The sequence below is a fragment of the Podarcis cretensis genome (assembly GCF_951804945.1).
Source record: "Podarcis cretensis genome assembly, chromosome: 8".
Taxonomy (NCBI): Eukaryota; Metazoa; Chordata; class Lepidosauria; order Squamata; family Lacertidae; genus Podarcis; species Podarcis cretensis.
Window position 1 is genome coordinate 41,310,750 of NC_137177.1, and position 15,415 is coordinate 41,326,164.

General features: G+C 44.3%; 1 protein-coding gene across 2 annotated transcripts in view; it reads right to left on the reverse strand.

Annotated features, from left to right (window-relative positions):
- Nucleotides 1-15,415, reverse strand: part of GNAO1 (G protein subunit alpha o1) — a 167,572-nt gene that overhangs the window by 10,527 nt on the left and 141,630 nt on the right. The window contains exons 7-8 of one of the 2 annotated variants that reach the window (XM_079988340.1): nt 14,465-14,618; nt 11,617-11,823 (exon numbers count right to left, since the gene is read on the reverse strand). The exons of the other annotated variant lie outside the window; for it this stretch is intronic. Of the exons in view, the coding sequence (XP_079844466.1) occupies nt 11,636-11,823; nt 14,465-14,618 (342 nt within the window). The 3' untranslated portion in view covers nt 11,617-11,635. Of the gene's footprint in view, nt 1-11,616; nt 11,824-14,464; nt 14,619-15,415 lie in introns of those variants that run through there. 2 annotated transcript variants of the gene reach the window in all.

Consider the following 15,415-nt stretch of genomic DNA (forward strand, 5'->3'; position numbering starts at 1 on the left):
TCTGCCAATCTAGTGATGCACGCAGACAAGAAGCAGGCTTTTTAAAGTGTATAGCTAGCCTAGCCTTCCCCAACCTTTGGATTTTGTGGACTACAACTCCCATCAGCCCTAGCATCATATAGCAGTGCTGGATGGAGACAATGGGAGTTGTAGTCCAAAGCATCTGGAGTGGACCGGGTTAGTGGATGTTGTCCTAACTGGATGATGAACTGTGTCTGCAAACTTTGCATGTGGGTCATCCCCCAATACTGTTGCCAGGGGTGCATGTGTGCAACCAGGGTCAAAAATTGGGCAATCCACCAGTTTAGGCCCTCCCCCCACTTCAAACAACTGATAGGTGCCATGGCTGATTTTCTGACAGGGAATGCATCTGCAGATAGTGGGACTGAAGTCTTGGCTTGAAAACCTGCTTCAAGGTGCAACCCAGAGTGCACCCTGAAGGGTTTATATCAGGGATGGGGAACCTTAGGCCTCTCCATCCAGCACTCGATACTCTCTCCAGGCCACACCCACTTCCACTCAGGAAACACCTGTCACTGGCCCTGCTACACAATCTCTTTGAATGCTTTTGATCGGCTGGAGTGTGACTTAATATAATGTCTCTAGCTTGGCAGGATGAAGGACGGAAATTGTGTGTGTGTGAGAGTGGAAATCTCTGGCATGTGTGGCTTGAATAGGCTGAAAGGTAAGACTCATACCTGTTAGTCTGGCTACTTTGGCCTCTGGCCACACCTTTGGCACATGACCCCTCAGACAGGAATGTGTCCCTCAAGCTAAGAAAGCTTCCTTATCCTACCCTTGGTTCCCTCTTTGGAGGAGTCTATAGTGAAATAAATGAGTGAGGACTGAATGAATGAGTATCAAGAATCTCTCCAAGCCACAAAGGAAAATCTAAGAGAAGAACAATGTACAGTCATACATTGGTTTTCAAACAGCTTAGTTCTCGAACGTTTTGGCTCCCGAACACCGCAAACCCAGAAGTGACTGTTCCGGAGCTTCCTGCAGCCAATCAGAAGCCGCACTTTTGGTTTCTGAATGTTTTGGAAGTTGAACAGACTTCCGGAACAGATTCTGTTCGACTTCCAATGTACAACTGTAGTGTGAAAAACACGCACGTCTACTTTATTACCCTGGCTGTCATCTTGCAAACGATGGGTTGTAAAACGGAACCAAATCTACAGAGAAGAAAATAGTTGTAAGAGGGAAATCCTCTGTATTGGGTGGGGGGTGGCGGGGAGAGACTTTCAAAATAAACTAATTAAGACTAAGATGCAGAACCATAAACCCATGGTAGCGGCACTGCAAAACATACGGATTCTCAGAAGAGTGGGAGGGACGGGGTTGGGTGGGGGGCCTGCCCCAAGTTCTTCAGCAGTTGCAGCAGTCTTATTTATGTGCTGCACATAAAACCTAGGGTTCACAGCCAACCCCCCCTTATGCATCAAGGCTGATGTGTGTATGTAGAAACAGGCTTCCACGTGCACAAATGGCACGGTGCACATTTGGTACACATCAAAATGGTTGGGCACATCTTCTATTGCCAAAGGGAAAGTGCTGCTCTGCCCCAGAGACTCTAGCTCAGCAGTCAGGCACCTGCTCTGCATGCCAAAGATCCCAAGTTCCTGGCATTTCACCTGCTTCTCATGAAGCAGGTGATGAGTAAGCATTCTCTCTGAAAAGGACCCTGGAGAGCCACTAGCAGCCAGAGGAGCAACTAGAGGTGGAGGAGGAATTCAATTTTGCTTGCATTTTAATGAGAAACTATTTAATTCACACTTTCTGAAACAATATGTGTTTGGAAACATGGATATTCTTAGAGATTGGCGTGTCTCCAAATTTTGTGATTCAGTTCTCCAACCAAAAAATATTTAAAAAATGCACAGTTTCAGGGAAAACATGCATAAAAATGCATCTATTGGTGAAAATAATATGAAAAACCAATTATATTAGGGGAATCATTTGCAAATGTGTGTGTGTATTAGTCAAAACTGCACACAAAAATATACATATTGGGAGAAATTTGTACTGTGCTGACGAATTTTCATTAGGATTTGTTTTTTTTAAATCTCAAATTGCTGCAGAAATGTGGAGAACTGAATTTGAGATGGGAAAAAAATGAAAACCGTAAGAGAACGGAAATGGACAGATTCATCCATCCCTAACTTCAACACTGGTGATGGAGCAGTTTCTTCCACCACACTTTGAAAGCAGCTTAGGGAACACAGGGCACACTTCATGACACAGAGCTCTGTCCTTCAGTACCTCATGGCTGTTCCTGTGGCAGATGCCACACCCTGTTTAGTGGTAGGCTTGACCCTGGCCCTAGTCTATTTCACTTACATAGCACCCTGCTTCCCTGGAACACAAGGGAAGTTACATTGGAGATCTTGCATCTAGGCACTAACCACAACTAGGCTTGCTTAGCTTCAACAAGGTTGCTGCATCAGGCTCCTCCAAGACATAATCAAAACTGCAGGTTGCTGAGTTGGCTCACTAAAAAAGAAAGATAAAAAGAAATCCAAAAGCTGCAGCTTGGCGATCCCTTTGGTTACGATAACCGAAGAAAGGTCACAAAGGAATGAGTGAGCTTTTGACTTCAGAAAGGCTCTTTGGCCCCCATCCTAGACACACTTAAACCCAATGCAGCTTATTTCTGCATAGACCCATAAAGGATTTGTTTTGTTTTGATTTGCTTCACCTGATTAAGAATTGCTGGGGACACATGAGGCCACCACCTTGCTGAAGATAAGCAGTGCTTGGGGGGTGACTGCATGTATCCCACCTGGGGCTCCAGGACTGAAGAAAGGTGAGTTAAGAGCAAATTCAGAAGATTGCGCCCTGCTCTGCACAGTTGTCCTTTGTGACCATTCACTGGGTTTCAATAAAGGGATTACCTTGCTATTACTACTGATGTGGTGCTATCTCAATTTCACACATTAAGGTGAACGTAACTGAGCAGACCAGGCGTCAGCAGACAGCTTTGTCAGGCAGCTGCCAATGGCAAAACGATGCCTCCAAGGCCCTGATGTAGCATTGCTCTGGAGCTGGATACAACCCTAAGTCTTTAGACAATTCATACAATTCCTGTTTTCCAGTTTTGCCTTAGATTTTTTTTTACTGCACTTCTTATGGTTTATCACACTAATCCTATGTTTTAGCAATGTTATTAGAATTGGATGATTGATTTTAACACTGGGAACTCTCTGCTCCAATGTAACCTAAGAAGAAGGTGTTTATAAGGCTGCAGAGATTCTACAATTCTTCTCAACAGCCTTCCCCCTAAAGAAGACTTAATAGTGTTTTGTTTTGTTTTTTTTTTTAAAAAAACCACAGCTTGGAAATTGCTGGTCACTGCCATGCTAAGGCCTTGAATACTGCCAAAACTTTCTTTTCTGCAATCAGCTGGAAACAGAATTAAAACAGTGGTTGAAGACGGCAATGAAAACATTTTTTTATCCTTCCAGTACCAAACACAGGTGGTATGTGCCAACAGGACAGTAGTTAAATGAGGCTGCTGAGAAACAAGAGGGGTGTATGTGTGTCAGCACGCTTGGAGGAATCCTAAGGTTTGCAGAAGTGCCCTGTATAATAATAATAATAATAATAATAATAATAATAATAATAATAATACAAACTAAGGTTTGGAGAGTTGCTCTCCAACAGAAAGCAGCTCAATGAAGAATGATTGTGAGCACTAAGCATGGGTGATCACGGGATGCTCTGTTTCGCCAGAATGGCTGGTTGGGGCCCTAAAATTTTCTTTTAGGAGGAAGGATGCAATGCAACATTTCATACAGGCCCCACTCGTTTTTATCCAGTAATACCACCCCATGACTAAGATCTTTCTTTAATGTTTATCCACCCACCCCATCCCCATTTTTCTAAATAAAAAAGCCACACAGGTCATAGCCTTTCCTAGGAAAGGTGCTTCAGTCCTCTGGTAAGTGGCTAACTCATAAGGCAGCAGTGGGGAACCTTAGGCCTGAGGGGTGTGTGTCAAAAGCATACCACCTTTTTTCCAGACCACACCCCTCCTCAGCTTCACCTTGCACCTTCTTGTCTGGCTGGAATGTGTCCCTGAACTCCCATAAGGCCTCTTGCTTATCTGGACAGAGGATAATTATTGGGACATCAGTATCACAGGAGGAATTCACAGTCAGATTTGCACAGCAACGGCTGTGCAATTGCTATCCATGAATATAAGGTAGATACATACATTCTGCTAACTTCTTACCAATCTCTACTTTCATTCAAACAAACAAACAAACAAACAAACAAACAAACAAACCACTAAGTTTCTAGTTCTTATGGCTGTGACAATATGCTTGAATCTGAACATGCGTGGGTGATGACTTTAAAGGCTTTAATGTCTTTGCCCCTTCCTTGTTGTTAAAAAGACGACTCCAAGAGGCATTATGCAAAACAATAGAATAAACTATGCACATATGCTAAATTTACATAATTCATACAGATTGTAGTATCCAGTTTAACTTGGCACAGAAATTGGATTTATTGGATGCAGAATTTCAACTACTTTAAAACACAGACTATATGTACACCCATAATCTGAGCACCACAGGCACATTAATGTTGGAAAAGGCATAAACACTAAATAAACAAGCTGGGTTTTTTTTTCTGAGTGGCCCCACAAAGGGATTTACTTTGGTACTGAATGTTATGTTATTGCCATTTCAAGAACCGCAGCACTCTATTCTGCCAATGGAAAAGAGGAAAGGAAGAGCAGAGTGGAATGAATATGATTGCTGTGGTTACCAGAGGTGGTTGGTGCCTACTGAGATGGTGGGGGGCAAAGCAGGGAGGTCAACAGTAGGTGGCACCAGAGGCAATGACAGGTGGGGTCAACTATAGTTTTAAATCCATTCTCCTCCACCCGGCTGAATTCTACAAGGGCAACACTGAGGCTAAGGAGGAGAAAGCTGACAGGCAGTTCCAATGGTCGCAAATGGAAAGGCAGGCAGCTTGGCTGAGGGCAGACTGAGGTTGTGGGGGCACTGCCTCGTTCACCCTCGTTCATAGATCAGCCTCCACTGGTGGTTAACAGTCCTTGTAGAGGGCTATTGTAACATGAGGAATTTGGGTTGAAAATTTGGCACTATATTAATCACACAGACACACATCTGGTTTTAGTAGTGGCACAACTTTACAAGGGCAACTAGTAAATTGCTTCTTGAAAGAGAGAGAGAGAGATCAAAGTCCTGTTCAACTGCCATGAGATTAAGGCAACAGCAGATTAAAGAAGAGGTTTCAGGACATTTGCTTTACTAACAATTACCGCCTGATTTTGTGCTCTTAAAAATGAGCACAACTAGGATTCCTCATAAGTTTGCTTTGAAAATGTGGGATGAGGAAATCCAAGAGTTCTTCCCCACATCTCCATGACTTCAAGGCCCACTATGGTTTGGGATACTGAGTCCCATCTTTTAATGCTCACATTTTGATGTCCTGCTACAAGGTTTGGCAGTGAAATGTAGGGCTTCTCAAGCCTTACTCACCTTCGGCTACCAAAAATCCATAATGACATAGGGACTTGAGCTCCCAAAGTTATAGAACGAATGTAAACAATTCCATCTCAAAATTTGTATTTTTGAATTCACTCATCAGAGTAAACATCTCATCTATTTCAAAATTTCACATTCATATATCAGGCATGCACATTTCAGTCCAAATTAGCTTCAGCTCAACTTTGTTAAGCCACTTCCACCTTAGGAGGAGGTGTGCAGGGGTGTGGTCAGCCCTGGGCGATTGGGGGGGATTCCCAGCTGCATCACTACCCAGGCAACCAAGCCGATTGCTCTGGGGGTGTGGCCTGCTTGATTTAAGCAGGACGCAGCGGGAATCTCACCCCTTTTTGCATTTCCAGCTGCTCCCGTTTTCCCACCCTCCCGCCCTTTAGGTTTTTTCATCTCTTGACTTTGCTATGGAATTCAGTTGGTCGTTGTTGAGGGCCTGGTAGGACTTTTTCCACTTGGCAAATTGACACTGGCCAATTTTTCGCCTACCTCATAGCAAATCATCACAGCTTGGTAAGGTTTGGCATTGGAATATTGCTGGAGAGGAGAAGAGGGGAGGTAGCACCATCACCTCCCCCGCACATTGAAGGGTATTCCGTTAAAGGATTCTGGGGGCGTGGCCCTGTCCGAAGCCTGGGGAGTCCAGGGCCTAAGGCAAGACCCCTGTCGGTGGCCCTGGGGGAGCTCCTAGTTGATGTGCATCAGCAGGGCTCCCTCTACTGGTGGTTAACCCTTCCCGGACTCCGCGCAGATGGGCTGGAGTCAGATATAGTTGGTTAGGGCCAATGCCTAAGCCAATACCGCTCACAATCTGTAACCATTAAAGTTGTGGCCTTTTTTAGCCCATTAACCTAAAACACTGTTGTCAAGCGTCTTATTCAATCTTTGGGGGGGGTTGGGACCTTGCCATGCACCTATTGTTGCGTGACCCAATGTCCTTTACCCATCTATTTGAGTCTGAGGTCTTTTCCTATTTCTTGCCTTCTCTCTTTCTGTCACCTTCACCTACCCACACATCATTCTGAAACTGCATCTGGCTTGCTGACACTCCAGAGGAAACCCAAACTGAAAAGTCCACATGGGCATTGGTATAAACACTGCAAGAACAATTTGTGGATGACTCATTGGAGTGTGTGTATGAAAACTTCATCTAATGAAAAACTAATCCCAACGTATTAGGATTTCGCCAAAATCAACAGACAAATCACTGAAGGTGCCCCTTGCTCTATTGACATATTGACTTTATACCACTTTAACGGCCACAACTTCGCTCAACCTCAAGGAATCTTGGGAACTGAAGTTTGGTGAGGCTGCTGAGAATTCTTCATTAGAGAACCCTAGCGATGATGGCTCAAGACATCTTGGTGCATGAAGGAAAGTACCAAATCCTTATGTGGAGGTCAACCCTTTAGAACGTTTCACTCCCTGCCTTCATCTACCTCCTTGTTTCACTCTGCTGCATCACCTTGCTAAGGAGGAGGGTCAGCCTTGATGCCAGGACAATTTGCTGACTACAGCCCCAGGATTTCTGAAGACCACATGCGGCCCACAGAATAATTTCCAGCCCTCTGCAAGCAATCAGTTCAGAAATAGAATCTGTCCCGCCTCCTGGCAGCCTGCTGTGCTAGGAGAACGAGAGAGATCAAGGGAGGGAATAGAGAAGAGGGGAAAGGGAAAGGGAAAGAGATGGGGGAAAGGATGGAGCAAAGCTCCATTGGCTTTGGCTCCACCTACCACTGCCTACTGAAGAGGGATAAATAGGAACCTAGAGAGCTCCTTACACCAAGTCGGACCACTGCCCTATCTAGCATATTAGGGTCTGCACTGCCTGGCAGTGGCTCTCCAGCCTTGCTGGGAGATGTGGGGGATTGAACCTGGGTCTTCCGGCATGCAAAGCAGGTGCTCCACCTCTAAGCTACTGCCATTCTGTCTACAGTACAGTTACTGCCTTCAGGCTTTAGCATGTGTTCTTTTTTCATTTGGGGAGCACACATCTGCTTTAATGAAACCTACCCCCTTCCCCAACGACCAGGTACTGTGTACTTTGTTGAGAATGCCAGGGCTAACTTTGGTGAAGGCTTCACGAAAGGCTGAGGGAAGCCTTAACGAGAACACACTTGGAAGCATGCCAGAGTGGTTTCTGCAAAGCTAAGCGCAACTCCTGGGATGAGGCGGAGCTGAAAGAGCCACAGCTCAGTGGCAGAGCATCTCCTTTTCAAGCCAAAGGTTCCAAGTTTAATCCCTGGCATCCCCAGTTGGCGCTGAGAATTTCCTCTGCTTGAAACCCTGCAGAATTGCTGCCAGTCTCTGCAACCCTGTCCCTCCCAAACAGGGAGGACTAACTCGTGTATTGAGTGTGCCTTATGCTACCTCCTGCAACTTCCAAACCCACCAGCCTGTCCTTGGACCTCTTCCTCTCCTTGCCCAGCCCTTCCTACAAGACCTTCCTTGAGTTCTTGACCCTTCCTTCTTCCTTCCAATCTTGCTTCTCTGCCTACCTGTCTCTTGCCCACCTGCTCCACCAAGTCTTGCACCTGACCCCTCTCTGCTCTGGATCAAATCCTACGCTGTCTTCCACTGGACCTGATTCCATCCTTGGATTGCTTATTTCTTCATTTTAAGCCTGCCCATGCACTAAGCTCACTGCCCCCCACTTCCCAGTAAGCTGCCAAGAAATGGTATTGCCAGAAGTGTGTGTCACACCACAATGTTCCTTGTGTAATTTGCCATGCTTACGGCCCTCTTGAAGCAAAAGTGCAACCCCTCTAAGCAGGGCTGGTTCTGGGCATTCACCCTTGCCCACAATGCACCAGGGCAATGAAGCGTCCCCCTGGGACATTCAAGGCAATTGCAATCATGGTTGCCTGGCACTCATCAGGGCACTGGAAAAGTGGCTTGAGGATAGCAGCAACTACCTGAAGACACAGGATCTGCCCAACCCCTCCTTGAAAATGTGTGTGTGTGTGTGTGTGTGTGTGTGTGTGTAGGCCTCAACCCCTCGCCTCTGCATGATACCCTGACACAGTGCCTGCATTCAAATGGCGGTTTATTCTGTTTCACAATTTCCCCCTAACTATTAATTTACACATTATATTTGAGCTTTGACATGTCATAAAAGCCACTCCCAGAACTATAGTAGAATATATTGCAAGCCTAGTGCTAATTTCTGTGTCATCTGCTTCCAGAAAAAATCTATTCGCAAATAATATGGAAATGAGTGCACTGTTCTATGACGGGGGGCAGGGGGGCGGCGGTGGCGGTTATAATGTGATAGATCAACACAGCTGCCTGAATTTTTGGACACATCAGAATTTAGCAGTAACACCGCTGTCACTGGGCCTCTATACTGGGTCAAGCACACAATGTGTGAATCTGTCTCTTGCAAACATGCATGCACCCATACCCACACAACCCATGCCTCCTATAAATCTGATGAGTAAACACACATAACTGAAACCACACAATTCCTACAAGGTGGTTCACAAGCACTTTTACCAATTAATAGTTGACGACTGTCTAAGAAACAATAATTTATCAGCAAGCTGCCCCACAACACTGTGGAAAGGATTATAAATAGAAACAAAGCAAAGCAAATCTACCACAAAGACAGATTTGAAACGACGATGAACACTTTCAAAAGACTGAGGTAAAAACTGTTATTAGCAATGTAGATGCATTTGGATCTGGGTTTTTCTAACTTTCTACCTTCAGGCAAACTGCTGCAGAGGAACCTCTGCTCCCTGGAGGGAACTCTGCAACATCTCCCAGGGCTGATTTATGTTGGTTTTCTTATCATCTGAGTGGGGGACATTAAGAACGGGGAAGTTCAGGCCCACTTAGAATATAATCTTGAACTTTGGCAATGCCTCTTGAATGCCTAGATGGAGGATAGAGAAGGGTGGGTGAATTTTCAGAAACTTTGCCTATTGCACAAAGGTCAAATTAACAAGTGTTGCTTCTCCCATTTTTGCTTTTGTCTCTGCCCCCACCAGTGGCATGTGCCCCACCCCAGGCTGCCCAGAAGGAAATGTGGAGAAGGATCCCTACCATTGGAATCCACACTAGAACACAGCCCACTCTGGGAGTTTCTAGGCAAGGGCGAAATTTGCAAGCAGGTTATTGAAATATCACAGACGGGTTATTTGCAACAGGTTTTGTGTTTTAGTTTATCAGATTCTAAGCAGAAATGGCAATTGCAGGTTAAATGGAGGGTGGGGAGATTGCATTCTGATGCAAAAACAAAGCAAAAAAAAAGTGCATTTCTGAGGGACACTGATCCCATAATAAGCAACTGTCATTTGCCTGTCTTCCTTGTGGCTGTGCTTGCAAAAAAAAAATGTGGTGACGGTGGTGGGGTGGGGCAAAAAAATCTCAGAGAAATGTGTTTGCCATTATTGTCTTTTCTCACCAAAGGACCCTGATAATCAAATGACCTTAGGTTATTCCACAATTACCAACTATATTCCACTATACACTTATATTTGGACCTGTTCTATTAAGAGGCACTTCAGTATGACTTCTTCAGGCATTCCATTTTTAATTTTGGAAGCAACTAACATGCCCCCCCCAACCCTCAGACCTCAATCTAAGCCATACAATCCTGTCCATCTGATTTTGAAATAGAAACTTGAGTTTCAGTGTATCTCCAGATTATTTGACCTTCTTAAGGAACTAGGAAAAAGGAGATGGAAACTGGGGAGGTCCCTATTGGCTTGCTTTGGAGAATCAACATTTCATGATGCTCCAATACGTATTTTGGGCAAAACCAAATGTGATACTGGGAGATCTGCAAATAAGGTGTGTGTGTATCTGTGTGTTTATGTGGACGAGAAGCCTTTTCAATGAGCATTCATCAAGGTTCAGGCAGTTATACATGAACTTGCTTTCAACATAACTTGTTTCTGCAAAAGTTCAGGGGTGGACATATTGCTTTGTTTGCAATGGGTGTCATGCTTCCTCACTTCCTGCTAAAACCCTGTAAGTTTTCATACCACGAATGCTCCTAGTTCCCCCGCCCCTTCCCACACTTTTTTTTTTTGGCACTACAGTACAAGAATGGCTTGCCGGGTAACAATAATGGGTTGGTAACACTCACAAAGCATTGCAGAGCAATTAATAAAGCAGAATGATGTGCAGACTGTCCACTATAAATCTGCCACTAATGCACTATTCAAGTGTCCATGACATGGTGCAGAAGACACTGGCAAAAACAAAAAACCACAGCTCTGAAGGGATGCTCAATCTGAGCCATTTCACCAAAAAATTGCTATTTATTCCATGGAGCAAAACATATAGATATCTGATACCAGTATGCCTTACCTCACAGATCAAATGTCAGCTTTAGTGTTTTTTCTTTTTTTGGGGTGGGGTGGGGTGGGGTTTAACTGAAAAACTGAAACACAAGAACAAAAAGAACTAGGCTTCAGTCCTCTTGGTCCCATCCCAAATCAGCCCCTCCATCTTCGGAAGTCGCCACTAACACGTTTTTTAAGAAACCCACTGGAGATCTTATCCGCACATCTGCCACAGTACATTGAAGTTTGTCCCTTCAATGTCAAACACTTAAGGCTTTGGATTGCCTTCTTAAGAAATAATGATAGCAACTTGGCTCTTGAAACACATATACTGAGGGCCTTAGTGAAGCCTCCTTTACATGAGTTTCAATATTGGCTCCTGTTGCATGAAGAGAAAGGCAGAGAATGCATTTTCAAAAGCAGGGGAAAGGGAAAGGGGAATGAGTGCTGGATTTTCTTCTGTTTGGAGAGTCAGGAAAGAGGGTCATTTTGCTTTCTCTTCCTCTTCATTTCAGAAGGGGCAACAGGCTACCTCCCCGCTCCCCCTGCCCCCCAATGTGTGCATGATAAAACCGTCCTGTGAATGCAAAGCTTTACAGTGCCAGTGTTACTTTCACAACAGCTTTTTTTTCGCCACATGAATACTGAAGTAGGTACTGGACTCTCCCATCTCAAAAACAGTTGTAGGCTTAACATTTGAGAGGGGGGAATGGAGAACAAACCGGTTGTTCTGACCACAAGATTGCTTCCCCAATGGGTGAACAGGAAGGAAGAGAAGAAAGGGAAAAGAAGAAAGGAAAGAAGAGGGCTTTAATACAGTCCGCAGCCACGCAAATTGTTGGCAATGATGACATCAGTTACAGCATCAAAGACAAACTGGATGTTGTTGGTATCGGTGGCACAAGTGATGTGTGAATAGATCTCTTTGCTGGACGACTTATTCTTGCTCTCGTATTGGGACTGGATGTAAGTCACGGCTTCGGTGAAAGAGCTGGGCCCTGCAACAGAGAGAGAGAGACGAAAGCCAGGAGCAAGGTTGTCCTGAAACGCAACACAAAGCCCACCCAACTCAAGTTGACTCCACTTGGAGGTGGACCCAGCTCATGTGGGAATGGGAATAGAAGTTGTGCAGAACCAGAGTTTGGGTCTTTGCAACACTCACAGCAATCTTCTTTACACACACACACACACACACACACACACACAGAGAACACACACACCCTGTGCAAATTCTGCTTTATAGTCCTCAGTTCAGTTAGTAATACTGATGAGCTCTGGATGATGCAATTTATGGTCACCCTTAGCATCTATACAGTGTTCAAAACACTTCACATATGTTATCTGGAAGCCAAACAACATGTTACGTTAATTGTGTGAATGCAATGAACATGCTTCATTTTTCCAAGTTTAAATTGCAGCTACTGAAATGCCTGGTTAGGACTGGGTTTGCAGTTTTGTGGAGGAAGATAGATTTGACCTCACTAAAATCCCCACTCCTTGCAGTTAATGCCAGTGTAAGTTTCCATCCCAGAGATAGCAGTAGGCCTGTGTGGGGGTGTGAGGGTCCAGGGGTGGGGAGAGAAGGGATTTTTCACAGGTCTTAGGGAAGCTTCCCCTACACCCCACCCTCCTAATCCCAATCACCCATACTTCATCCCACAACTGCAATTTAAAATTTATAAAACCCAAAGCACCTTGACTGCAGGCACACAAATAATGTAATGTGTAGCTTGCCTGCTGGTAATTCTCATGAAAAGGCTGTAACGGAGGCCCATATTACAGATGGGGATAGTGGCTCACTTAGAGCTGCTGAGTAAATTCAGAGACGATGTGAGATTTGAACATGGAGCCTTGAGGCTGGTTTTCAGCAGAGTTCCCCTACACTCACTCTCAGCATTTGAATCGATTTATGAGAAGAAGCATGCTACATTATTGAACATCCTGCCTTCCTACATGTCCTGTCTTGCTCATCTTTTCACAGAGCAACCACTAATAAGCCTCCAGGAAGCCCAGAGTTTACTGGAACACACTCTGAAAATCACTGTAATTTCACTGAGGGCAGGGATTTCCCTTTTTGCCACATAACCAGTCATGTAAGCTGATGGGATGTCATCACCATCATCATTGCTAATGTATTCATATTAATAATAACGTTAGCATTGTGGTACTATCACCATTGTCATCAATACAATGTAATCATTGTCATAACTGAGATCAAGAAGCATTATGGTGCTGACACCACATTTCTGCACATCCATCCTTAAAACAGGGGTGTGGGCCAATCTTGGCCCACCAGGAGGTTCAATTTGCCTCTAACCCTAACTCACATGTGGCCCTCAGGAGGCTACTTAGAAGAGAAGGTGGCCATCAGGCAGAAAAAAGTTCCCCCCATGTAACAGGGAGAAGCAAATTAGGAGTGCTTGGACAACATGCATCAGTCTGCAGCTCTCATGTGGGGTGATTTCTTAAGCCAAGCTTCTTGGCTCACCATTTGTGCAAATGCAGCCTGTTTCCTTATTTCCAACCCCTCCTCACGCAAACATGGAGCTAGCTCAGCTCATGTTGGTGACATGAATTTTGCAGCAGCAAAGCAACCTTGCTGTGAAAGCTTTTGTGTCTGATTACCATGAGCCACTCCCTCTTTGGTCTTCCTCATCTTCCCCACACACAACGCCTAAGAAAGCTGCCCTGCCTAATCAGAGCAAGAGCCGTTTAGTCCAGCAACAGCCAGCCAAATACTTTTGGGGATAAAAACCCCCCAACAGCCTTTCATTACTGCTTGTTACTAGAATAGTGGAACCTCGGTGTTAGAACGTAATCAGTTCCAGAAGACCGTTCGACTTCCGAAACATTTGAAAACCGAGGAGCAATGGGCAGTCGGCAAAATTCATTGAGAAAAAAGAAAAACACGCAGCGGAAGTCGTTTGACTTCCGAGGTGCATTCAAAAATGGAAGCAATTACTTCTGGGTTTTCGGCTTCCAGCTTCTGAAACGTTCAGCTTCTGAGTCACTCAAAAACCAAGGTTCCACTGTATCTGGAATTCAGAGATATACTCCTTTGAATGTGTAGATTCCATGGAGCCACCATGAGGAACACCCATGGCTCAACTCAGTTCTTTTTTCTGGGGGGACACTGGGGTACGAATACCCCTAAACATTTTGTGAATCTGAGTTTGGCCTCATTGAGGGGCAGTGTTTCAATATGAGTAGGAAAATGAGAGTACTCCTTTTTAAAGAAAAAAAGCACTGGCTCAACTGATCCTCCACAAATTGGTCAAATATTTTTGAGGCTAGCTAAGCTACTGCCCAAATTCCCATAAGAACCTATGGGTGTTTGGAGCACAGAGCTAACACAAGGGTGGGTACCCTGTGACCTTACAGATGTTGATGGACTACTGCTTCCATCAATCTCCAGCCAGCATGGTCAATGGTCAGGGATGATGGGAGCTGTGCTCCAGAAACATCTGAAGGACCACAGTCTCCTCATCTTACTGCAGAACTAAGGAGAGCAGTGCTTTTCTTTTAACAGCCAAAATAAAGGTATCAATTACAGGGTAAGGGTTTCTGAATCACAAAGCACTCTTCCTGCATTATATTTTATTAATATATATTTTTATATATATTGAAGGTTTTTCTCACCTGTATAATCTGGAAAGCAGATAGTCAATGCAGATTTCTTAATCTTCTCTTCAAAGATGTCCTTCTTGTTGAGGAAAAGAATGATGGAGGTATCTGTGAACCACTTGTTGTTACAGATGCTATCGAAGAGCTTCAGTGACTCATGCATGCGGTTCTGCAACACAAAGGAGATGGCAAGTCAGGCAAGAGCTTTACTACCACCTTCAATGTATAGGGAAGCATCTAAATTTAATAATAAGGGGGGGGGGGGGTAAAAACACAAAAGGAAGCAGACAACAGTGGATGTAATAAATCAATGTATACATACTGGGAAATGTGTATACATACATAAAGAGATGCAATCCCTATAGATCTGAAGTACAGTTAGTAGCACTGTAGCAGTTTTTACTTTTACAGAGCTGTCGATTTTGCATAGCACATCTTTTTTCTTTTTTTTTACAAGATTCCAGCTCAGCTAAATTTCATCATGCACCATGCATGTATGGCAAGTGGCGGCGGTGTAAATAACTCCTGCCCTTAAAAGGTCAGAGATCGAAACCGAAGTGTGGGTCATGCAGATTTTCTAGAACATTCTTTGTTAAAATGCTGATCATTTCATTGGGGTGTGTGTATGGGACACGTATTTGGTCAATACATTAACCAAGGACTGGTAAGATCCTTGAATTAATTGAGAGTTGAAAGCAGACCATAAGGCGACATCTTTTTGGCAGTGACCTTGCCGTGAGCTTTGGTCTTAGTAGCTTGTTATTTCGTTTAGTACTGACATTCTCCAGTTGATGCTTTTTAGTGCGAGTCTTTATTTGTTTAATTTTTTGGAAGATGGTTTGATCGAAAGCAGATCACAATAAAATGAAAATAAATGAAAATGAACTGAAGGAGAAAAAGAGAGCGGTGAAGGAAGAAAGGCAGAAGATAGAATACTTAAGAACAACCAAAACACTGATCAGCAGA